The 25,765-nt window shown below is 41.9% G+C and overlaps 1 protein-coding gene across 1 annotated transcript in view; it reads left to right on the forward strand.

Moving 5' to 3' along the window:
- Window positions 1-25,765, forward strand: part of PEX14 (peroxisomal biogenesis factor 14) — a 66,769-nt gene that overhangs the window by 13,579 nt on the left and 27,425 nt on the right. Inside the window, exon 3 of the mRNA XM_036396267.2 lies at window positions 17,952-18,036. Within this exon, the coding sequence (XP_036252160.1) occupies window positions 17,952-18,036 (85 nt within the window). The remainder of the gene's footprint in view (window positions 1-17,951; window positions 18,037-25,765) is intronic.

Genomic DNA, 25,765 nt, shown 5'->3' on the forward strand with positions numbered 1-25,765 from the left:
CTGTGAAACTTATGCACACTCTTAATTACATACAGTGCCTACGTACAGCAAGTTTTATCTCTCTGCAGCTCAGCTCCTTGATGAGTTGCTCTGATAGGTGATTGGAGTTGAGGCCACCACGTCGACAGAGGGAATGGAGCCCCTGGATTCTCCTCCCAGGGAATTGTGTCCCAAGGTTAAGCTGAAAGCCATCGGGTGTCACTGTTGCTCTGTGTAGGCTCAGCTGGCAGTGGATTTGTGTGGCAGTAAAAACTGGACTTTGGAAGTAGTATTTTTGGCTATAAACATCCAAGGCATTTACACGTAATTTATATATAAAGTGCATGTCCATACACACCATTTAAGTGTGGGTGGAGTGAGCGGAGGTGGCTCTGTTGTGTGTTAGCTGACTTTTTTCTTTGCAGTTTCTGTTGCCTACTGTAGCATTCGTGTCCCAAAATGCCACACAGGCTGGGCAGCTACTGCTGAATAGCTCTGCATTCTGCTCTGGAAGTGACTGTGGTTCAGCAGTGGCAATGACCTGATTTCTGTATGTAATTTGCCTGCGAACATTAACCTGTGAGCAAATTTTTGGATTTATGATGTGACAACTGTGGTGTAGAAACAAAATTGTATTCGGTTTAGATTTCTTAAGAGCTTGGGAACTACAGGGATTAAAAGGTACTGTAGACATTTTTAAGCTGTAGTATGTGGGTCAAAACTCATTGAAAATTCAGGTTTGCATTCAAATGGTTCATCAATAACATACGAAAAATCCACCAACTTAAAATGGAGGTGGCAGAGAAGAGCCATGTAAATAGCAAAGAAAATGTGTTTTAAAAAGACTTTATAGTCTGCGTCCCTTCTGATTTCAGGTAGGGAGTAGAAGCTGGAGTAAGAGGAGCTGAGCTTGTGCTTGATTTGCAGAGTAGCATGATGGTCGGTTGGGCTGCGTTGGCAGCATGGACCTGTGCCAGACTTCACCACAATTCATACTGTGTCAGTTTAATAAATGCACTACTTAAATTATGAAATTACAAAAGAAAAAAGAGAATGCACTTATTCAGACTCTTAATACATTAAAAATAAGGCATTAAAACACTGCCTTTTTTTTTTTTCCTTCCAGAATCAATAATGAACAGGAAGGGTTGTAGACATTAACAGTCATGGACATTCAAGCTCTTATACATAAATTATCTTAGAAAAATGCACATACGACTTGAATAATGTAAATACATTAATGCATTTAATAATTTAAACATTAAAGCGCATTCAGGAATTCGTGGCAGAAGCTGTTCTGAGATAAGGAACGGTCCTGGAAGTTGTGTGTCCCGAGATCGATGGCTGGCTTCTCCTTGAGAAAACTCTCTGGGGAAGTCAGGCTGTGCAGCTGCAGTGACCGCCTGTCCCGAGAAATCCCAGGGCATTACCAGCTCTCCTGCTTTCCCCCTGCTGTTCTCTCCCTGCCCCGTGCATGAGCACTTCGGACAGAACATCTCAGGGTCCCCAAAAGGCCAGGGTGCACTTCGACATTTTGGTTTCTTCTGTGAAAAAAGCCAGAAACAGCTTCAGAGAAATGAAAGTTGGTAAGACTGTCAGTGGGAGAGAGTGAGGCTTGGGGAAGTAGTGCACTCCAGGAATGCTTGGCTCTTTCTTGAGGCCCTGAAAATCAGAAGGTTGGCTCCAGTGTAATGACAAATAAGGGGATTTATTCTGTTCCTGCTCCTCTGCTCTGTGGGTTGAACCACCTTCTGCACTGCAGAAGCACCTAACAGGAACACCAAGACCTCCTCATACAGTGCATTTTCCTGAGATTTTGAGCTGTGTTGTTTTTGCTGATGTACTTAAATTTGGAAGGTGTTGTATCCACCCCTCATGCCACTTTTCCTGGGTTTATAGCCTTGCTTTTCTTGCCTCTCCTGCAGGCAGGTGCTTTGGAGGTCATTTGCACCCTACAGCCCCACTCCTGGAGTGGTATAAGGTATCGTGTTCAGGCCTAGATACTGATGGAGCTAATGATGGATCTAATAAAAAAGAGCTTAGTCTGATCCCAAAGGGAGAAGAGTTGGGTTGGTTAATTAAAGGAGCCTGGCACAGAGCACCTAGTAATTATAGGTGCAAGAAGTCTGAATTTGAAGAGGATGGTGCAGCTGGAGAGGGAGGCACCCAGAGCTCTTCAGGCTGTGGGCAAGAATGCAGCAAAACCAGATCTGGAAGTCAGACCTGGGCAGAATTCCTTAGTGAATTCTTATTTATTCCATTTTTTAATGAGGACCTGAATGTCTCGTTATGTATTTATGTTTTTGCATGCACATGTGTATGTACAATTCCAGTTACACCCTATGGCTGGGAGGGTGATTTTATTAAAGACCAGAAGATTGAGAGACAGATGTTTTAAGAGACACAGGCCTTGCCTAGTAGTTTGGGATAATTAATGCTGAGTGCTGCATTGGTTGTGTTATCAATGCTGCTGGGTTGTTATCTCCAGCATCACCCCAGCACCCAGGAGCCTGTATCACTGTGGGGCAGAGGGGCTGGTGCCACCAGGACCTGCTGGGAAATTGCTCCTGAACTCTTATGTAGGTGTAGGGTGGGGAGCAATGCTGTGTCATCACACTGTCATCACGAGTGCTATGTCTCTTTATAGTCAAGTTCCTTAAAGCAGAATTTCTCAAACTTAGGTTAGAACTCCAAAGGGATGCAAAGGCTTCAAAGGAAATCACAAAGTCACTCTCCACTAAACAGCTTTCTACTTGTAATTACTGTTTGGGGCTCTGTTCCTCCTAGTTTGAAGAGGTAGCATTTACTTCAGTAACTCTTATTTTCCTGAAGGAGCTTGATGCCATCTCAGCTGAGGAATGTGGGATGAGCCACCACAATAAATGAGTGAAAAAGGGAGTCAAGCTTGCATAAATTTTGAGAAGCAGTGCTTTAGCAAATTTTATTTTCTGGGGTTAAGTTCTGGAAATATTGCCTGAAATGGATCTATTAACTTCACCTGATGAAACAGAGACAGTTATTTTGTCCCCAGTGGATTTCTCAATAGACCCCATCTGGGGAAGGTAGGACTGTCTGTGCAAAAGGTATCATTGGTTTTAGTGCTCAGGACTAAATCAGTCAAGGAAGCTGTAGGTTTTTCTTCTGTCCTTTCAGCTGGTGTGCTGTATAGTGATGGGTGGATTGGACTAGAAAATGATCAGAAGATGAAAAGGACCCGTTTTTCCAACTATAGGAGAAGATGGTGCACAGAAGAAAACTGTTCTGAGAATTCAACTTGTGTGCTGTCCATATGTATGTGCTCCTTGGCTGTCCTAAGTGTAAAATATACAAATGTTAACTTTAGACACCTTTTTTGAACTGTTGAAATAAGGAATGTTCACAGTCATTCTGTCCAGTTCTGGTGAGTTTGTAGCTCTGATCACCTGTACAAGGCAGACCCGAATAGCTCGGGCAGGCAGTGCCCTGTGAAAGGGAATAAACCTCAAGCCTCCCACACCTGCAAGGGCGCAGCGTCGCTGGTGGTAGGAAGGGGTGTGTCTCCTGCATGTGGGAAGCTCCTGCAGGGGATTTTTCATAATCCTGCTGAGGAAAGGACTCAAGTGATGGGATGCTCTGGACGTGGCCTGCAGGGAAAGCAGAGGAGTGGGTGGGGATCTCCCTGGGCTCTCATGGCTTAACAGCCATGTTTAGCTGGATTTAGGAGGTATAAGCATTTATGGTAAATTCTACTGCTGTATCACAGCCTGCTTTCTGCTTTACTAGCTTTGTCTCCATGGGGGTATTCCATACATTATCCCATTTCGCAGCCTGAACTTTTCCCCCTACTTAGAGGATTACGTGGGGCAGAGATGTAAGAAGAAAGGGAATCTTGACACTACTCCACCTTTTTATCTCTGTAACTCCATATATATCTATCTGTCTGCTCTCACAGGGGCCAGGCCTTCTGCCTTCCAAAACCCTGCTTGGAAATTGCTGATTCAAGCAGGTAGCAATTTTAGGGCTCCTTACGAAATAAATGCCTCCTGTGTGCTCCCCTGGCACTGGGATTTCCTCTCTGATTTATCCTGCTCAGGTCTGCTAATGTCCCTTGACTAAACGGGGCACGGTGTGATGGTGTGAAGGTCATTTTCTATATGCAATATACATTTCTGCAGTCATGGTGGGAGGGTAGGACATCTGAAGCAGCAAATCCTGCTGGGAAAAGGAGGAAGAAAAGGATAGTCTGGCTCTTCTTTTCACAGCGTCTTGTGGTGGGATGAAGGTTTTGACAGCCTAATTCAGCATTTAGAGAAAGAACCAAGCAGAAAGATTCCCCCTCACCCACTCCTTGCAGCCCAGCTGTGACAAACTGACAGATAATTAACAAATCAAGACCTCCTATTAGCCTTGTCCCTGATGCATTAAAGCAGCTCCTATGTTGCATGTGTCCTTTAGCTAATGCCTGTGCTTTCTGGCTGCAGAGTGAGGTAGGTGCCTCTCTTCAGAAAGGGAAAGGGGCCTCTGAGGTGTCAATGCACAAATGGATCCAGGAGTAGAAGTTGTCTCTAAAGGAAGCAGTGGACAGCAGTACCGTGACTGCATGGAAGTCACTCTAATGGTGCAGTGTGTCTGTGGAGTATCTTTTGGAATATAGGACTGAAAGGGATGTATGGAATTAGTATTGAATCCCTCTTGTTTTTACAGAAAAGGACATGAGTTGAAGCAGCAATTGACAGGGCAGGTTTTTTGACTGGGACTAACCAAGCCTGGAAATATGACGTGCCAGGAAATCTGGTTTTTGGTAGAAACAGACCTAATGTTAAGATCTTAATATTACATTACGAGCAGTGAACTGATGCCTGTTCCTCTCTGTCCTCAAGTTGCTGGAACTGTGGGAAGCCCCAATAAGCTGCTTCTCTTCACTTTAGCTCCTCTCTTTTGGAGAAGGATGACGAGGAGTGTCAATATCCCTCTAGTTCAAGACATTAAATAGACACAAGCCGTTGGTTCAGCTTAACACATGTTAAAGGGCAGAGAGATACCTAATTGCATCAAAGCCACTCTTAAGTTCATGTATGTGGAGCCCATCAAGCTGAAAGCATCCAGACAGCATCTGCTGTTATCAAATCACTCTTGAGTCGAGCTAATTAAAATAGAGCTTCATTTTTCTGAACCGTTGTTTGGCAGGAATTTGAAACAGGTCTAACCCAATTTCTGTGTGTTTATGAGCCTTTATTATATCAAAAGTACTTTTCTGTAAATGTACAGGGCAGTGTTAAATGAATTGATCCGCACTGTATCACTGTTGATGCACTATGGGCTTCCTAATGATTTCTCTTTTAGCTTTTTCCAGATATACCCCAGAAAAGCTTGCTTTGTCCCTTATCATGTCATCTTCCTTCTCTCTTTTCCTTTCTATCTCACTCTCAAGAAGGTAAATGTCCTTGTATTTCTTTCTTTCATATCCTCCTCCTCCACTCTATTGGGATTTTTGTATTATTAAAACATTTACACATTTGCTGCCACATGCAAATGCAGAATAATAAACCAGGACTCTTTATACTCCAGACAAGAGCAGGAGGTCTCTCACCGCTGATTTTCACCCTGTTGGTTACAGGGGATGGAGAGGAGGGGAATCTAAATGTTGCTGTGTTGGATCTGTTTGATACAGGATTTTTTTTCTTCAATTTTTATGTTAAACATTTTATAAGCATTTATATTTCACCATTCCAATTCTGGGTATCATATTCCTCTTTGTAATTTGCTACAAGCACAAAAGTTAAAGAGATGTAGAAATTTCTCCCTAAAGACAAAGTTGCACTCTGTGGCATATGAAAGCTAATTCATGAATATTCTCTGCAGAAAGGCAATACAACAAATATGGCCAGTCTGTTCAGAACATTTGAGTTGGAGTGGCAGCCCAGGGAAACAGTAAAGTCAGGAAATAACTATTTTTCTGGTACCAAGTACAGCTCAAGTTGTTCATATGATATTCTTGAGTCTTACATTTATTTCTGAGCAGTGGATTAATATTACAAAGAAAGTAAGTGAAGGATTAGCATTAAGTAAAAATCCGGACAGTGATGTGTCATGAAATATCCCTGCGAAGGTGATAAAGACTTTGGACTTTTAAGAATAGATGGAAAAATACAAAATAAAACCTATTTTTCTGTATAAACTATAAGGAAGTTTGCTCCTTTTAACACAGTTAATCCACCTTGGAATGGAATTTCAGTGCATTTTATCTTGCATTTAATGCAGTTAGTTCTGGATGTGTATATTCAGCTCCTCTGTACAGCCTAAGAGCCATGCACAGAAATCTGTACTGGGGGCAAGCGCAACGTTCTGCCATAAGCTAACCTGTGGGGAAGGTTCTCTTAGATGTTCCCAAAATTGTGAAATATTATTGACTTCTGTGCTTTTAGAGAGCTTCTTACTCAGAAGTTTGCTCTTCTGTTCATTGACAGTGACTCTCTCCTGATTCCTCTTTTAATAAATTTAAGTGACTTTAATGCTGGCAGAAGGCAGCAGAGTGGCAGTGTTCCGAGGGCACAGCAGGGATCTTGTGCTGTGTGCTTTTTCTGTAAGTCTTGTAATCAGACCTAATCTGAGGGCCCTGCTGCTGGGGGCTTGCCTGAGCTATTTATTCCCTTCCCATCTCCTTTTCTGAGCCCGTCAAGGTGTGCAGTGGGTACTTTCCTTTCCAGCAACCATCTCATCAGTGTGGCCCCTTTCTCAGCCAGGGCACAGGGGCCATGGCTTTGAGGGGAGAGTTTCTGGTAGAGCACAACTGTACGGGTAAATTCGGATATTCTTACACGCAGAAATAATTCACACAACAGCAACGACATTTCTGCTCACATCATGGTGAGTACAGGATGAATGTCTCAGATCAAAGAATATCCTCATAGGCTTTCCAGCATTTCCTGGATGTGCAGTTGTTGATGTAGTTTCTACTGCAAAAGAAGTTCGCTGTTCTAGCAAGAAACACTCTCTGTGTTTTACAACACCAACAACAAAGTCAAGCATTTGATCTAAGGATCCAAAAGCCCAGGAAATGCATCTCTGGGGTTCCTCGTCAATTTGGGACCTAATGAAATAGAGAAAATACTCAATAAAAGCACCCTTATTACTTTAAATGTTTAAATGTGGAGTTTTTAGCCATCAGGTTAATGTTTTTGTATCTTTTTTTGATTCGATTGTGAGCACTTTTCCAGGTATCTCTGCCACTTGAGCACTAATTGGATTTCCACAGATAAACGGTGCTAGCTGCAGCCCTTACATCACAGTGTTTTTACTTCATCATCATTTTATTTGTTTTTACTGTAAAGGTTAATAAATCTTGGTGTGTTTGGAGTATGAAACAAGGCAGGCAGGCAAAGAACTGCAGCGTGAAGGGGTGAAGTTTTATATGCTGCTTGCTCAAGTCAGAGGGGTGGGAGGAGGAGCAGCTGCCCTTTGTGGTGGTTCTAATGGGCTGCTGGGTGTGTTAGTCACCCAGGGAGTGATCCATAATCCTTAAGATAAAAAGCGTTGATCTCTCCACTAGTTCTCAGACAGAGCTCTAAGGCATTTGAATTGGGTTACCATTGATTTAAGGTGGGGAGAAGACTGTAGTGTGGGTCTGCTTAAAAAGGGATATACGGGATTTATTTAGCTTATTTAATTTTTAAAAGAATATTGGAGGCCTCTCAGTGCAAGTGTGCCAAGTTCCCTATGGATTCTCAAGGAAGTTAATACAGTAGTTGCCAGTATTTTAGCGAAGAACTTACTGAATGGCAGATTTTAGTCAAAATTTAGGCTGTAAACAAATTTCTATGAGAATTTATCAAGGTCCCAGATGTTTGCTGTCTCATTCATTTGTTCAGGACAGTGTTTATTTTTTTATCTTTCTCATGGTTTCCCAGGAAGGTGAGCTTGACTTCCTACCACAGCAGAGGTTTTCCAGCCACAAAGGCAGTGTAGAAGCCCTTTTTGGCCCTAGAGGGATTGAAATTAGTGCATTTCAAACACTGAATTTTGGACTCTGCGGCTTGATAGAAATTGATTGACCGATCTGTACTTGAGCCAAAGCAGCATTAAAGACTGAATGTACATTTTTTCTGTTACAAAGATATAAAAATGCTTTGTAGCTCCTTTGGATCAGGTGCAGACTCCTGAAAACTGCATTACAGCCTCGGGTTTCCAGTCGTTCCAGTCTGCAGCAGCAGTGGCCGTTCCTCCCTTGGTGTTAATTCCCTGCTGTGGACCCAGATTTCAGAGAGATTGTTGATGCTTTCTGCAGCATTTGTCAAGGAAATGGCTGCTTTCTTTTTTTTTCCTGAAGTGAGTAATTGTTTATTAATTTTTCAGCACATAAAGAGCATAATTATAATAGTCCCTGACATGTGCTGGCTGTGCCAAGGTTTAAGAAAAATAAAACCCAGTAGAAGTGCTGTTTTGAACTGTCTCTGATTTTTCAGGCCTTTCCTGCTTTGGACCCAAATTTCTGTGTAGGAATTTGGGACAAGCACACAGATGTCAGTTTAATTCTCCGTAGAATTAATTCTCTTGCATGTTTTAACTCAGTTTAGGATGGTGGGATCTTACTCAGGTGTTGTGAGAAAGAAGAGTAGGTGATCAGTACGCTGGATTTTTTGGTACACAAAATTTTTTCTGTATAGGTTGAGCAGCATCCTGGATGTGTCCTGACACTTCTATGCTTTGTTTCTTTAAGCAGCGAATGTAACATCCATGAAAAATGCTAGATTGACCCCAGGGGAAAATGAGGTGGGCCCATTGTTTGCAGAATATTTATGGTCTGGACAGCTACCATGGAAATGTTCCTTATGTTTGCTTTTTTACTGTATTTCACCCCTGTTATAGAGGAAGCAGCCTAAGAACTGACAAGGAAGCTCAGTTGCTTTTGGGGCTGGCCATGCAAGTTGCTGGATTTGCAGGAGGAATTGTGTGGTGGGAGCTCCCTTCTGCTGAGAACTGGACAAAGACAAGGGACGCAGCTGCTTTTGAATCTATAAAATTATTCCACTTGCAGTCCCCACAGACGGGGCAGCTCTGGCCAATCAGGATTCTTGCCCCTTACTTCGTTTTTCCCTTAATGGGGCAATTAACAGCAGGAACAAAGTGCATGGTCTGCTCAGTCTTTATTATTATTTGTGTTGTAATAAATGTTAAGGAGGCCACTTGCAGACCAGCACCAGGCACTGTGCAAATGCAGAGGAAAAAGAACATTCTTGTCCCAAAGAGCTCTAAGTAAAGAAATAAATTTACAAAAAGGTCTTACAGTATTTTAAGTCCTCCTCCTTTTGCTGTTTCTTCCCAACTGCTGTGGTTTGCATGATTTATTGTGCACCTGTCACAATTTCCAACTTCTTTAATGTTTTCAACATGAAACCTTTTGTGTGTTAGATTCTGATGATCCAGATAGTTTCCTCCAGTATCTCCTGTATTTATTCTCTCATTCATACCTTCCTTGTCCTAATGTCATCACAGCCCCCTGACTTCAGCCCTAATTGGTTGGGGCTTTATTGCCAAAAGGAAAACATTCATTCTCTATTCTACATCTCCTATGATTTAAAAATTCTGTGAAATGGGGTTCTTGAAATACGAGGTTTGAGGAGTTGTAACTTGCTGTTTTTTCTTGTCATTTGAGCCTTTCAGTCTAAAACATCTTTATAGCTTCTTCTGCAGATGGGTTCTACTTTCAGTCCTCTTGGACTAAATCTAAACCAATGTATTACTGGTTTTGTCCAGTCCCTTGACTGTGGAATTAGAAGGATCTGAGTAAGTGTGAACAGTGTTCCTGTTCTGGTGCATCTCTGCTTGATTCAGCTTTCTGGAGTCTCCCATTCAATAGTGATTTTAAGTACTGGGGCACAATTGTTAGGTGTGACACAGACTTGTATCCTCACATCATTCTCCAGCTCCCTACCATGTGAATGAATGTCCTGCAGTCCTTGTCTGCCCTGCAGTTAAAGGAATGAAAACATCATAAATTACAGCTTCATTGGGTTTTACATTCTACACATGCGAAGGGAGCAGGGTGAAAGGGATTTCTTCTGAAAGCTGCTGTGTTTGAGCTCTGCAGTGATGGCAACAGGGACAGAGAGAGGGGTGAGGAAGGTGAGAGTTGGAGGTGCTGCCATCTGCTCCCCTGGAACCTGGACACACATTTTTTCCGGTTGTGGAGCCAGGGCCCGGTCCTAGTTCTGCTGTAGTGAGCATCTTGGGCACTAGGTTGCCGCATTCCTTTGGAGACACTGAGCTCAAACAGCATTCATTTTACAGCACAGCCCCAGTGATCCCTAAGCTTCCTCCTGCAAGAGGGAGAAGCAAGTTGTGGAAATTGGGCACTGCCATGGAAAGTGATAAAAAGCTGATTGTCTTTCCTGAGCTCTGAGCGCCTGTCTGGCGTCTCTCACGGGTCCCATGGGGTCGGTTTGGTGACCTTGTCGTGGCTCTCCAGCTCTGTCACCTGTGCCGTGAGCCACAGCCCGGCTCTCAGTCCTCGTCCCACCCTGGGCTCGGCAGCACTGCCCTCCTCGTGTAAACACAGCTTCAAAGGATTGCTGCCAGTTGGACTGCGGGCCATACCCCCGCACCCCACCCCGCTCATCCTGCTGCAATTCCTTCTTTGGTGCTACTGGCGATTGCAGGCAGCCTGCAGCTTCAGCTTAGGCAGACGGACAAAAAGGGATCTTTCAAGTTTATTTTCCCTCCGGAAGTGAGATGATTTCCCTTCAATAAAAAGTTAAAATGTTAGAACTCTAGAAAAAAAGGTTCATGCTGCTCACTGGTTAAATTTATTATGGCTGCATTATCAGTTTAATACATTTAGTTTGCTCTTCTGCTCATATGTCTTATGTTTTTCCAGCATTTATCACTTCCCTGTAACAGTTTTTATTGTGTTAACCCTGATGTTATGAAGTCTCATTTGGAGGTGTATTTCTGAAGTAAAAAAATACCTATCTAGCACATTTTCTCTGCAAATTAAAATAGTTATTATATGTTTCTTTTAATGTATGTGTAAAACTTTCTGATTCTTTTTAGATTTATGCAAGTTTAGCTTGAATATTATTGCTCTTAAAAAGACAGGAATTTTGTCAAGATGTCCACTGTGTTCTCAATTGAATTATAAAAAACTGAAGATGACTGATATTTCACTTTGAAAGGTGACTACTACACAGATGAAGTTGCTACTTTTCACAAGGGTTTTTACTCCATATATCAATGTGTTTTAAGAGAGACTTGGGTCAATAATACCATGCTTTAGAATTCCCTAAATACATATTTACACAATAGACCTTAAAATATATTAGTCTATCATGTCAGCTCCTGTACACTTCTATCCGGGATGTTTTATGTCCTTAACATATGATACAATAAAACTTTATTTTATATAGCATTTTTCATACAAATTGTATCCTAAAATGCATTGTATGGGGTTAAACGAGACTTTCACAAGGTTAAAATTAAAGGAAAAGCTGAAGGGTGCAGGAAAATGAAGGGCTTTGCATGGGATAGATGTATTTAATTGAACAAAGGGAACCTGAGTGGAGAATACACCGAGCTGAGAGCGTGTAAGCGTGATTGGAGCTGCAGAGCAGGATCCCTGGAAGTGGTGAGGTTATGTGAGGAAAGGCTTATTCTGTGTGAATGAAGGAGGTGGAAAGGTCACGCCTTCAGGAGCAGCTGGAGGAAGTGTGGAGTAGCTCCTGGAACAAAGAAGTTGAAAGCAGGGACTGTGTGGAGTCACTTCTTTGTAGTGGGAGCAGCAGAGATGAGGGGAGAGTGTGCTGAAGGGGAGGAAGGCAGCGAGAGCGCGGTGTGCCAGCTGAGCTGCAGGGTGGGATGGATGGCAGCGGGGTGGCAGAACACCGGGGATCTCAGCTGCTCCATCGCTGCTCGCTCCAGCCTGGCCCCGGCACTCCGCAGGCACAACACACTGACAGCTCACATGCGTTTTTTTCCTGGCTTTTATAATTTTTTTAATTTTTTTTTTTTTTTGGTCACCCTATTCATGTAAATTAAGTAAGACTTTTTTGTATGTGATAATTATAGATAAATGTATTTAAAGTAGATCTGGATTTTGTAGTCCTCAGGAAAAAGAGGAAGAGCAATTTTTCCCCCCGTCCCTGTCATGTGTTCGTTTTAATGAGCAATTTTAAAAAATTGAAAATAAAAGAGGAAAATGAATAGGTGTTGAACCAGCCTGTGATATGTAAATGCCAACTAGTAATTACCTAAAACCTCAATTTTCTTTCTGTTTCATCTTGCAAAACATTTCATTTCCACTGAGTGAAAACACTTAATTTGGGGCTCTGACGGCGGGAGCGCGGCGGCGGCTGCGCCGCCAGGGGGCGCGCGGGGTCCGCGCGCGCGGCCGGGGCCGGGGGAGCCGTGAGGGAGCCCCGGGGCCGCGGCGGCCGTGAGGGAGCCCCGGGGCCGCGGGGCCTCGCCCTCACAGGGTCGGCTTGGAAAGACCTCCGGGACCGTGGAGTGCGGCCCGTGACCCAGCACTGCCCTGTCAGCTACACCAGCGCACTGAGAGCCGCGGCCGGGCTTTCCCTGACCGCCTCCCCGGGCAACCCCTTCCAATGTCCAATCACCCCGTCAACAAATTCTTCCTGGTGTCCAACCTGAACCTCCCCAGATGCGGTTTAAGACTATGTTTTGTCCTGTCGCTTGTTTTCTGAGAGAAGAGCCCAAATCCCACCTGGATACAGCCTCCTGACTGAGAGCTGTAGAGAGCAAAAAGGTTCCCCCTGAGCCTCGTTTTCTCCAGGCTGAGTGGGACCCATGACTGGGACACGGCCAGGGCCAGTTTCCTCACCCTTCATGTGGGTGCTGCTGAGTTAGGTGTCACTCATAGTCCAAGTTCTGAGCACCTAGGATTTCCGTACCTTTTTTTTTTTTTCCCCCGTTTTGGCTTTTTTTTTTCTTTTTTACTTTTTTTTTTTTTGTTGGTTTTTTGGTGGGGTTTTTATTGGCTATTTTATTGTCTTTTTTTTTGTGTGTGTGTGTGTGTGTGTCTTTTTGTGGGTGTGTGTTTATTTGTTTGGTGTTTTGGTTTTTATCTTTTTTTTGGCTGCTATTCTGTATTCTCTTAGTTCCAGGTTCTTAATTTCAGATATGACTCAAAGTGTGTTTCTTCCTCGCCTTTGTTCCCATGAATCTTGCTTTTCTGCCTCCCATGAATCTTGCTTTCAACTATATTTTTTTTCTCCCTCACTGTTTTACGTGAGGGCTTTACCATTGTTGTCACAGCATTTTTAAACTTTTCTCCATCCAACTTTGAGATCTGCCGAACTTTGTAGGTTTCTGTGTTATATCTCAACCGAAATAATTCCTGGGGTTGCGTACGTGTTCATTTCAATCTCAGTGAAATCACAGGAGCTTTGAGGCGCTCCTGCTCGCCCGGCGGGCCCGCGGTTCCTTCCCTCACGAGCACAAGCGCAGCTCCGCGGCAGCGCCGGGGTGCAGAGCGCGGCGCGGACACGGCTGGTCCCGGGCCCGCCGGGCGGCAGCGGTGCCTCCTTACTGAGATATATGGCTTCATAATTAGCCCCTTGCATTTTTCCCGAGTGCTGGCATCAGCGTTCTATGATGTGTTTCCCTGATTAACAGCTGCTTTGCAACTATTTCCGTGTGCCACCGATAACCATATTTGTCAAGTTAGTCCTGGCAGGGCACTGATTTCTTACTAAAACACAGCATTTCTGTTGCAAGGGGCTTTCTTGTTCACTGTTGTGCTAGGCTTTTAAGTCAGCCCTTGTTAAAACGTAAGTTGGCTTCAGCCTGATGCTTGTTAACAGGATTCTGGGTATCTCCTTTAGAGTAGGAGTGCAGAAACCTTTCACAGACAATTTAATCTTCCGAGCCTTGCAAACATACAGCCGTACACTGAGGGGGTGTTGCTGTAGGCTAATATATTGATCAGTTCCATTTGCCCTATAGCTGTGGCCTTCTGCTCTGGCTGAAATAGGTTGAGTGTTTGTTGATACTGCCATATTATTATTTTTTAATACACTGGAAAAAAATTAATTCCAACTTCTTTTACATACGTCATGTATATTGCCAGTGTTGATTGCTTCCGCACATGTAATGTAAACTGTCTGTGCATAGTTCATGGCCTGGGCCGCCTCTGCTTAATGAAAAGAAGTGTTGCTTTTAAACAGATACAGATCCACTCAGAAAGACAAAATACCATCCCTTGCAACGTATAATTCAGACCCAACCTTTACATCACAGGTCATCTCAAAGTCTCAGTCTATCAACAAATGCTGTTTAGTCATAACCTACAGAGGGTTCCCAGTATTAGGAAATCTATTAGAGCTCTTACAGGCTGCACTCCCGGTGGCTTTTGAGTCTGTTTTCCATGTGGAACTCTCTTACCAAATCCTTTGTAACTTTTATTGGTAAAGATCTTTTACATTACTGTTATTTTGCTTTTTATTTCTGAGTTGGTAGAGAATAGGCATTTGCCACAGTACTTTAAATTTTGTGGTTGATTTTTTTAATGTAAGCAACTGATAAAGTAGCTTAGATTGCTTTCTTGGAAACCCTGCAGCTTTGAGCACAATAAGAAATAAGGCTGCCTTTATCTTCCCCATTAACACAAAAGGGAGGGAAATTAGGAATGAAGGGCCTTGGCTGCTAAGTTAACGTCCAAGTGCTGTGCTTTGGCCCAGAATTTTGCCAGCTCTCTGCTCTTCCATAGCATCTGCAATAAAGTTCCTGTCTTTATTTTATATTTTTGACATTGAAGCAGAATATTTGGCCTGAATTTATGTAATTTGTCCAGTTGCAAATATAACCTGTGAATAGCGACATTGATCCTTTAATTGAAAAATCAAACTGTAGGACATGACCTGCTGCAGGATTCCACCCATCTCTTCCCAGTCAGAAAGATGTCTTTGTGAATCCTGTTGCTGCAGGAGAGACAGTGGCGGGAAAGCAAGTTTATGGGATTGCCTGGCTTTTTAAAAACCAAATACACCCTCTTTAATACAAGTACCTGATCCATTAGATAAAGCCACTCTGCTCGACAGTGCGTGCTGGCAATCTAAGAACCAACGCAGTGATACAATGCTCATTATTTGTCAGTGTCCTAATACCATAAAAATTTGGAGAAGTGTTACAAATGCTACAGAAATAGTATGGAACAATGTTAGCAGCTGAGTCAGAGTGCTATTTGCCACATGATTTTTTTGGCTGTACATAGGACTGCAAGTCTTCTCATCTTCCTCCTCCTTTTTCTGTTGTTTAAATTATGGAGTGCAGTTGCTCTTGTTTGTGCAAGGAAAATGATCCATAGAAGGTAGGGAAATTCTTGTGTATGTTTGTTGAAAATATTGGCATTTTGACATGGCCAAAATTGCTTTGTAAGTTACTCGTGTATACGAGATTAATTATAAAAATGAAGACATTTCATCTCAGCCTATAGGAACGAATGTTCAGAGGTAAATGCAGACACAGTATGAGAAACATGGGACTACCGGAGGGAGGAATACATGTCCAGGATTCTTTTTACGGAGTTGTTGTTGCTTGTAATTTCATTTTGTTTTAAGATTAAAAAGGCTGTGAATAATGGAGGAAGTAATGCAGGGGAGAGATAAAATAGAAGTTTATTTTGGACTGAAATTTACTACCGAAATGTTTACATCTTTATAAGGCAAAAATAAGCTCTAATAAAGGGTTAGAATCAATGAAATGTTCACATGGTTGTGATTGAATTAGCACAATGAAAAATACTGCTTATTTCTCACAGGTTTTGTAATACTTAAAAATTGATAATTAAATATTAGAGCTTGCAGAACTGCAGGTCTGCAGGCCGTTTGTGTCTATCTCACTAAATGTGGGAGGGAGTGTTAAGGAGTGTCTGAAGGCACAAACAAGTAATTATTGTTAGAAGGAGAGTGGCTTTGATATGTTCACGTGTCTGTCGGTCTGCTCATTTGGGCATCTTTCTTATTCAGCATATTATCTTAAGGTTATTAGTTTGGGTGCTTTATATTTCTGCATCTGGCACAGCAACATCAGCACAGTTTAAATCTGCGATTTGCCTGTCACCTGCATTTCAGCTGGAGACAGATCAAGTGCACATAAATGAAGCCAAAGTATAGTTTATGTGGGGTGGTTTTTACTTTGCTGTTTCGTGGTTCAAAATTACTGAATGGAACTTAAGGAAAAAATGCAGGAAAACAAGAAAATGAAAAGAATTAAAAATACCCCATTCATTTTATCCTCCCAACTTTGAAGTGTGCTGGGACTTTGTCAAATTCCCGTTCAAATAAATATGTCAATTCCATCTCTCTTCCAAATTCATTTATCATGCTTTTTTAAAAGGTGTTTTCTGCTTTACCTGATGTTTAAATTGGATTCACTCGTTTATGCTGTTCTTTGCTGTATCCCCCATGTTTTTCTTAAATGAATTAGTAATGACAGCGTACTCCATCATACCCTCTCTACAGCCACTTTAAGGGAAGCCTGGTGATCTAAACCTTTTAACCTATTAAAGATGATTTTCCCCAATTGAATCAGACCCACCACAGGTGTAATAACTAATCATTTAAACTACACCTGCTATTATGTATTTTTAAGCCATTATGCATGTTGGATAGATGATAATTCATGTTTATTGCATTGTCCAATGGATCCGTTTTGCCTACACTAGCCTGATTAATGTATTTAAAGAAATAAGAGATGCAATTTAAAAGAAAAAAACATTGATGGAATGCACTGAGGAGTACATTGAAAGTGCCATTAAACCCATCAGAACTTTGCTCTCTGACCAGAAATGCATATTCAAAGTGTTTGATTCAAACACAAAGTGAAACTTAGTGATTTCGGGAGTGATGCTGTATTTTCCCTTCTTTTTCTGCTGTCAAAGTTTTGGAAACCTTTTTGGAACTGAATTCCAGAAACTGTATTTTAAGATAAACTCTTAAAGACCTGAATAACATGGGGCTAGCATATTAGGATGGTTAATCTTAGCACTAGAGAAGGAAAGTAATCTCTTCCACTAGTTCACATGGATGTGCTGTTAGCACATTATTCCTCATGATGCCACAATCAGAACAGATGTTTTTGTATAAAAGTGGAGGGAATCACTGGTGCAGTAACATGTAATAACGTGTATAACAATATAGGGAAGTATGTGGGAAATGGAACTACCATATGAAGAAAAAAATCAAATACCTTTCACTGGCACTAAATGGAAATGTAAACATCTAGTGCTGTTGTTGTTGATGCCATTGAGTATTATCCCAGTCTTTACCCTTTGCTTGTATAAGTGCTCTGTTCTAGGTGCTCTGTCACCTTAAAGAAGGATGCAGAAGTCAGTTTGTAGACAAAAGTCATCTGTGGCTTTTGCTGGTGTGCAATACAAATTTAACTACTTGCCTCCCCATTTGTGTCATTCCAAGTGACTTTTTTGATTGTTGTTATGTGATCCAAAACATGTGAAGTCGCTTCTTCTCTAGTCATGAGAAGCTGAGGTTTATTTATTGCTTTCAATAAATTAGAATGATGGCAGAAAAGGCCTTAATCTCTTAGAATCTGCAGGGAGCTTTAAGTCAGATAGAAAGGAAGCATTCTTACAATAAGCCAACTGTTGCAGATCACATGCATTGACTCAAGGCTGGCTTTAACTGTAGGAGCCAGCTTAGGTAAGAAGATCACAATGTAAATAACAGAAACACGTAATAATTTAAAGGAGTTTTTTGTACAATTAGAGCTGCTCCCAAAGTAATTAAACAAGAAACTTCTAAGCTAAACACCATAATTGTGCTGTCTGTTTAGAGTTAAACCACAAACTCTGATACTTGCTGAACCATTTCTGAAAGTTGGTGCTGTCTCCAGGCAATCTCCATGTGATGGGTGTGTTGTCTTACCTTGCAGTCCACGGTGCCTAATATAAAATAGGGATATGACCATGCCTAACTTGGATCTTTTCTCTCTTTTTTTTTCTCCAATCCTCCTACCCTCCTCAGATTGTGACAGCAGTGAAATTTTTACAGAATCCACGAGTCCGCCAAAGTCCTCTTGCAACCAGAAGAGCATTCCTGAAGAAGAAAGGTATGAACTCTTCAGGTTGTGATCTCAATGATAATGAAGGTCCTTGAATTAATGTAAAGTCAAAATGTATTGCTGTGGAATATTAGATGTTATGGACAAAGCAATTAGTCTGCCCCAAAAGAAGATCTGAGGTTTATAAGAAATATCAGTCTCTTTTCTTCCCAACTGACTAGTGCAATATTTGCACCAGATGTGGAATTGTAGAATACAAAAGACACATGGGAAATTTCTGGTTAACTGTTATCAGATCTCTTCTGCAATGAGGACAGTTCATGCTTGTGGACTAGCTGGTCAGTTCAAACCTTACAGACACTGGCATTAGAATGGCCAGTCTCTGGGTGAAAAGGTCAAATGTTTCCAAAGAGAGCCAGAGAGAGGCAAAGAACCTGGTAAAAGTCAACAAGGTCAGGTTAAGGTCAAGCTTGGGGTCAACCTGACTTTCAGGCTGAAATGGTAAACTACTGACTGAGTTTAGCCCTTTTCTATAGCAGGGATAGAACAGATCCTGACAAATCCTATATCATCTTAGTGAGGCGCAGCGTACTTTGGTCATTGCCTACAGAAAATTTATTTTACTTTCTGACTCATAGTGGAACTATCTTTTGTTCCTATTTTATTTCTAAAGTTTTTATTCCACAACTTGCAGTGCGTTCCAGGTGATGTTCACTCTATATTTTGCTACAGTCCCGGGACCATATTGCTTACCAGAAGACATAAATAACAACAGCTTTATCTTGAAGTTAATTACATGTGTTGTAGAGCACTGTAAGGTGTTGAAATGATGCTGAAAACACAAATTCCAAACTTCAGAGGGGAGTGACCCACATACACAGTGAAAGTACTTCAAGGTACATCAAATTCTAGAGCTAAAGATCTTGAGCTTTGAAAAGTAGGGAAGGCTATGAAATACGTATTTTTCTGTTTGGAGTTATGAGCTGCCTATTGAGATGCCTGAGACCTGAAGTCATGAGATGGAGAGTTCAAATATATGCACCAGTTTGCTCATCCTGAATAGCAGAGAACCCAGAAGGGAATGGCAGCCTTGTGTTTTGGCAATGATGTCATGACAAGTAGTTCAGGGGCACATCATGTTGAGTGTGATCCTCTCGCTGCTTGTCCTAGTGCCAGTTAAGAGGACATTCCAGTCACGTAGGGATGTTGCTTGCCCTGCCCTGCCATCAGGATGACATTAAAATTTGGAGCCTGTTGGTTGCTGTGCACCATGAGTTTTTCCTTGAAATATGTGGACCTACGGGGAGTAATTAATCATAAAAGCTTGGGGATTTCAACTCTATCATCGAAGCAATGAAGCAAGGGAAAGCTGAGCCTAAAAGCTGTGCTGATTACCCGGGGTAACCTGATACAAAATCTATTGTTGCCGAGAGATCCTTAGCCCCCAGTATATCGTGCAATATTATAACTGCCTGATCTTCTTCTGCGCTGACAATGACCAGTTAGTCCTCATTTTCTCTCTCAGCACAGCTGGGTTAGAATTTCATTTGCAGAAGGTATTTAGAGCAATTTAGAGACAAATGTCTCTGGTGTTTGCTCTGCACTTCCCCACCGCAGGCTTCGCTGAACAGTTTTTCGTATCAGGAGCTCCATCTAATCTGTTTAATTTTAATAAATCCCTGACTGGGAGAAGAGGAAGGGTGGGGAGATGGAGGCGCAGAGAAACTGTGGCCGGACTAATACTTCTTATGAATTACTTGGCTAATAATTACTAAAGAGCAGAAATGGTTTGGTAGAACTGTTTGTTTGTTCCTGTGTGTTAATTAGCCCTCCTTCCCTCTATGCTAATTGTTTTTTTTTTCTAAACTTAACCATAGGAGATAGGAAGGAGTAGGGTCCAGTAGCACCTGCAGCCAGCAGTCCCTGGAAATATGTCCACATGGAATGTGGCCTGTGCTCCGTGCTGGCGTGGTGCCTGTGTGGTCTAGCAGATGGAGTCAGTTCTAGAAACAGAGATGTTGTGGCTGGTTTAGGCCCGAGCAGATGAGGGACTACAGGGTTTGCTAGGCTGTTCCCCCTGTTCTCTGAGGTACACTCCCTGTCATCCTGGTGATAATGTTTATCCCCAGTTGAGGCTGTCTGGTAGAGAGTCCTCACTGCCAGTTGAAAAAGGTCCTGCAAGCCTGACTTGGCTTAAGAAATTTCACTTCTGAGACTCACAGAGGTGGTTCTTCCTAGAATTACAATATTTTCTTCTTTTTCTATAAGCATCTCCTTCCTCATAACGGCCAACCAAATTTTATTTCCTTTTAGTATAGGAGCTGGATTTGGTTTTGTACATTTCAGTGAGATGAGAAATGAAAGTTTCTGCAGGATTATCAGCTGGACTGGGTTTGGTGAAACAACAGTTGTAGAGGCTGAAATCAGGTGTGTTCCTGGTTCTGTGCAGTTCAGGTGGTGCTGAGCTGCTCTCTGGCACATGGGGTGGTAGAGTGTTGATGACAGTTGGGAGAGTGAGGGTATCCTGGATTTGTAATAGGGCTTTCAAAAGTCAGATGAGATTTCTCTATTGTCTTAAGCACTTTTAAACTCCCATATACAGAGGCATTAATGAGAAACATGAAGTTATTAGAATCATTTATCATTTTCTTTGAAGCTTACACTGGCATTTTGTGTAATTTATGACATTTCCTCCTTTTTATCATGAACTTCTTCAGATGAAGGGAAAAACAGCTGTTTCCCCTCAGAGTATCTGAAAGAAAAGAAAGGAAAAAAAAGATGCTGTTTGTTTTTTGTCCAACTCGCTGATTCTGCTGATGACATGCCACAGAATCAGCGGCGCCTTGGGAGTAATTAGACAGCATGTGGGGCTTAAACCCTTGTGGAAATGTGTCTGTCATTTAACTGTTGTGCCTCAGATGTCCTGCACTGCTCAGTTACCCATCCGCTAACTCGTGTGCCTTGTTAATTTTGTGTGCTCTGAATCTCTTTAAGTTCTGGCAAGACAGAGAAAGGGGGTGGAAATGCACTATACATGGGAAGCTCTGTTTTTAGGGTGCTGGGTTTTTGGGGCAGAGAAGGGGAAAACTGCCAGGTTGCAGGCTTGTTGTGTCATCTTGGATGAAGAACTGTTCTCTTAGTTGCTTGTTCTCTTCATCTGTAAAATGACTACAGTAATGCCTTTCCAGAGTGGGATTGTGGGAACTGATGAAAGCATATGAGGAGCTCAGAAATAATAGTGATGGAAGAACAGAGGTGCATTAAAGCAAGTTAATGTACATTTGTTATGTTGGGAAAATGTCCACTCAGAAGGTTTTCTGCAGTGCATCAATGTTCCAGAAAATTTTTCCAGTGTCAAGATGCCAGACTATGGTGATTTCTGAAGAGATGAAAAAATTGTTTAATTCTACATGCCCTTCCCAGTCAGAGCTCAAAGGCACTTGATCCCCTGGAAACAAATGCTGTCAGCCCCAGAATCTCCAGTCAAAAACTGACTTGATTTTCTTCCTCTTTCTGTAGTCTGCATTCTTGGAAGTTGAACCTGCCTTTTCCCCTTTGTCAAAGAAACCCAAGTGAATCACCTTCAGGACCTGAAGGATCGGGGCACAGCCCACTGCTGGAGGGCTTAAAAAAAGCAAATTCTTCAGCAGATTTCAATTTAACCCTCTTTTATTACTCCTTTTTTTTTTTTTTTTATAATTTAAGTCCATTTCATGAGGCAGTTTGCATGTCCTTGAATGGAATCTCGTTACCATGAAAGCTTTTTTAGCATTGATTTCATAACAGTCTTAATTTAATAGTGCCGTCATTACTGAGAAGCTCTGAGAGTGAGGCCCCAGCTTTCCAGGTCAGTGACCTTTTAATTACAAACCTTGTTCTGATGGCCAGGTTATCGACTGGACAGCTCCCAGCTCCTGCCCCCAGCATGAAGATGAAAATAACTGCCTTTCCTCCCCCACTTCCAGAAAAGGGAGGAAAAGAAAAGTAACCTCTTGTGTTTCCAAAATTAATTTTCTCCTTCAGCTTTACTTTGTAATTAATTCTTTAACATGTCTCAGTGAAGCTCAAACAGTTTTTGCAAAGGCTTTTCTTGAGAATAAAATACAATGCAAGCCAATGGAGTCCAGTGCCAACTCAGCTGGAAAAATAGAGTTAGTAACCTATGGTGTCAAAATACCTATTTAGGCCAAACTGCTCTGGCTCTCCAAACCTTATTCTTTTCTAGAAAGTACCATGTTTGATGCACAAATGTGGGATTAGACCATAAGTGTTGACTGTTCAAGGAATGCTAGGTGACTTGTCATTCTCTTGAAACTTCCTGTCAGGATATGGATTGGAGAGATGGGGAAGAAGAGGAGTAAGGGCTTTATTTCACTGTTGTGCTGGTGTTGGCTTCTCCACAGTGGCTGGTGTGGGTGGTGCTGGGGTGGGTTTGTGCTGAGGACAGCGTTGGTAGTACAGAGGTGTTGTAGCTATATCTGAGCAGTGCTTGCACACAGAGCCAGGGCCTCTTCCACTTCTCACCCCACCAGTGAGGAGGTTGGAAGTGCACGAGAGGGTGGGTCAGCTGAGCCCAGCTGACCAAGGGACACAGGTATAATCTGTTCACTGTTTCCAGCACAAATCCAAAACATAGCCCCATGCTAGCTACTGTAAAAACTGCACTGTCCCAACCAGACAACTGCACAACTGATTGTGTGAGTGAGGCTTGTCCTGTTTTGTCCTTGCATCTCAGGGAACTTGTTCTCTAGCTGCTCACACCAATGCCTGCACAGACCTCATCACTTGAACTTGCAAAGCTACAAGCAGGACCTGGAGTTCAGATACTGATAGCAAAAATTTATTGCAAGAGCATGCTTAGTGTTTTAAGTTTCTAGTACAAATCAGCACACAGCAAGAGAAAGTTCACTAGCATAGGTAGAAGCAGGGAGGTGCTTTCTGATTATTTAAGGAGTTTGCAGCAGGTGTCCAAGTAGCATAAAGTAACTCTAACATCTTGTGTAGACTTACAGAAATGACTGTAGAGGTTGCATGGAAGTCAGCACATTCTGCATTTTCATGATGCTTTTCATTCCAGGATTTTGGAGCACATTGTACCCATTAACTATGGAAACTTTGCAGCTAGTTGCATGGAGAATGTTGGATGGTGTTTATAGGGTTAGCTATCATTATCAGAATCATGGTTTGATCTAGACCTCACTGTGCTTCCCACTAAAAAGCATCCACCCCTGAGGTAGACAACAGCAGCTGTTCAACATCACTTTGTGATTTTTAGGAGAGGAAATGAAGAATACTTTATCTAAGTGATCTTGCAGAGGGAGCTTTAGGGATAGAGAATGTAATTACTGAGTAAAAAATTTACTAAGATTCTTGAAAAGCACCATGGGATATTTAATTACTAAAGATGATTGGGCCTCTGTTTATGACTGTGCAAGACAGCTAGTGTGCCTTGTAATATTTTGCTAGGATAAAGAAAAACATGTCCTACACCTGTCATGCAACCAGTTTGTTTTTTAGGTGCCTCCCATCCAAGCTTTGGCTCTACACAATCCTGCATAAATGGGGAAATGTGATTGTCTCCCAAAGAGCTTATTAGGGAACTTAAGAATGAAGAGTGAGAGAATGAAAACTGTCATTGCTAACAAACTCACACCAGTTCCTGTCTAAATCAGCATTAGGGGTAATCACATCCATTTGTGGCACTCTGCTGTGTTTGCCCAGTGCTGATAATGTTCAACATACACATTCCACTCCTGGAGTATCATAATGTAGAGGAATAGATGTGCTTGCCATCCAGAAATTAGTTCCACCTTTCTGTGTTTTGTATTAGTTGCCTTCTTTTTTCTTCCTGAGAATGATTGAGAATCACTATCCATCTGCTGAGAAGGAGATGTCTTCCTGTCCTGCCACTCTTTTGCATGCGGATCTGTCACCTGCTGTTCAGTACCAGCCTATTCATCATGCTGACTCTTTTCCCCCATCAATTTTACCACTGTTTGTGATGTCTGAACTTGTCATGAACTGTACGGAGTTTCTTGGCTTCTTTGGTGACAAGGAATGTACAGTAGTGCTAAGAAAATGTGGTAAACTGCTCAACCTTAGGACATCCTGGGAATCAGATTATGGTGCTTCTTTGGAGGGTTTTGGGAAGAATATAGTTGAAGAAACCCTTCGCTATCATTCCTCAAGATTTGAAAGGAAGTTTGGAGAAACTAGTCTGTTTAGTCCCTATAAACATGGAGAAATCAGTTTATTGCTCACCTCTGACTCTTGTCCCAGCCACTAGTCATTTATGAGAGGGCAGAAAACCACCTGACATCAGGTTAGACATAACTGCTCATGTGATGCAGTGGAGAAAGGAAGCCAATCCTTTCTTGGCTTGAAAATTATTGATAAATTGGAACAGACCGGTTTGATGCCTAGGAAGTTGTGCATGCTGCAAAATGCTGTTTGTAAGCTTAATTTTAAGAAATAATTGGAATGTCATGGGTTTAATGATGTCTCTCCACTTGGCTATCTGACAGTGACTATTTAATGTAAAAGAGCCGTTAAAAATGGCTTTGCAAAATTAACTCCTATTGCTCATTGAGTGTATTTTGAGTCATATCTGCCTTGTTTACTGACAAAGTAATGTTTCCATTCCTGGTAGTACTGAAAAAACAATATGATTACAGCAGAGTGAATTGAAGTCTACCTAGAAGATAATGCTAAAATAGTCAATTATATTCCAAGGCCTGAAATCATTAGCCTTAGTGATGGGCAAAAAAGACCCAGCCCCTAAGTCTGACTTGTAAATTTAAATAGTTATTTATAATGCTTTTGAGTGAAAGTAAATGCCAAGTCCAAGAGAAAGTCACTTCTGTAGTTACAATCTAAAGCAGGCATGGGAGATCTGGGACATGACTGCTTCCTTGGCTTTGGGTAAATTTCTTGTTTGCAGCTTGCCCATCTGTAAAATGGGGTTAATTACCACTTTTGCCTTATTGACTCAGTAAGATTTATGTTAGCTATGTTCATAAACTGCTCTGATATGCTTGTTCCAGAGTTCTTGGTGCTGCTGTGTGTGATTTTTGAAGGTGCTGCAGTAAAAGCCACACTTTCAGAGAGATTAGGAGTTTACTTCCATCAGCTGTGTATGGGAGGGGAAAGCTGCAAACTTTAGAATGTCAGAATGTCAAGGCTCAGGCAGATTGCGTGCAATCCTAATCCAGCCCTGCAGCTTTGACCTTTGAAGGAAGATTCACCTTGAGATGGTTGAAGAAATCTATGTATGTTTGTATAAAAATATTTCTTTGACAGAAGGAATTTGTTTTTCATGGTCATCCAGCTCAGGGTTTCCCCACAGTCTTCCCAGAACAAGTAAATGAATTCAGCTTCTGAGAATGGACCTGGTATTCTGAGTCTAAGGAGACAGCCTTCCCTCTTGAGGCTAAAACAAGGAGTGTAGATAGGATAATCTGTGGTGTTCTGCTGAAATCCATTTCAGACCTAATGATACCTTCCTGCTAGGAAAGGTAAAATACGTTCCTGTATGAGATAATTCTCTAGGATCTCTTAGACAACATTTCTGTTCTGTTTAAAATTATGTCTTGGGTCCCCTTGAACATGAAATCCTACAGTTTGCTTTTCTGCTGCAAACTCTCAATTTTAGTCTGGAGTGCAATCATTCTTTTCTTAACTAAGAGGTTAATTTAGTTTTTGGTTCATTCCTTGCTATTCTTTCTCCTGGAGCCTAGTCCAGGTGACTCCACTTCTCCTGGAGCAGAGCAGAGAATTC

The sequence above is a fragment of the Molothrus ater genome, chromosome 23 (genome assembly GCF_012460135.2).
Source record: "Molothrus ater isolate BHLD 08-10-18 breed brown headed cowbird chromosome 23, BPBGC_Mater_1.1, whole genome shotgun sequence".
Taxonomy (NCBI): Eukaryota; Metazoa; Chordata; class Aves; order Passeriformes; family Icteridae; genus Molothrus; species Molothrus ater.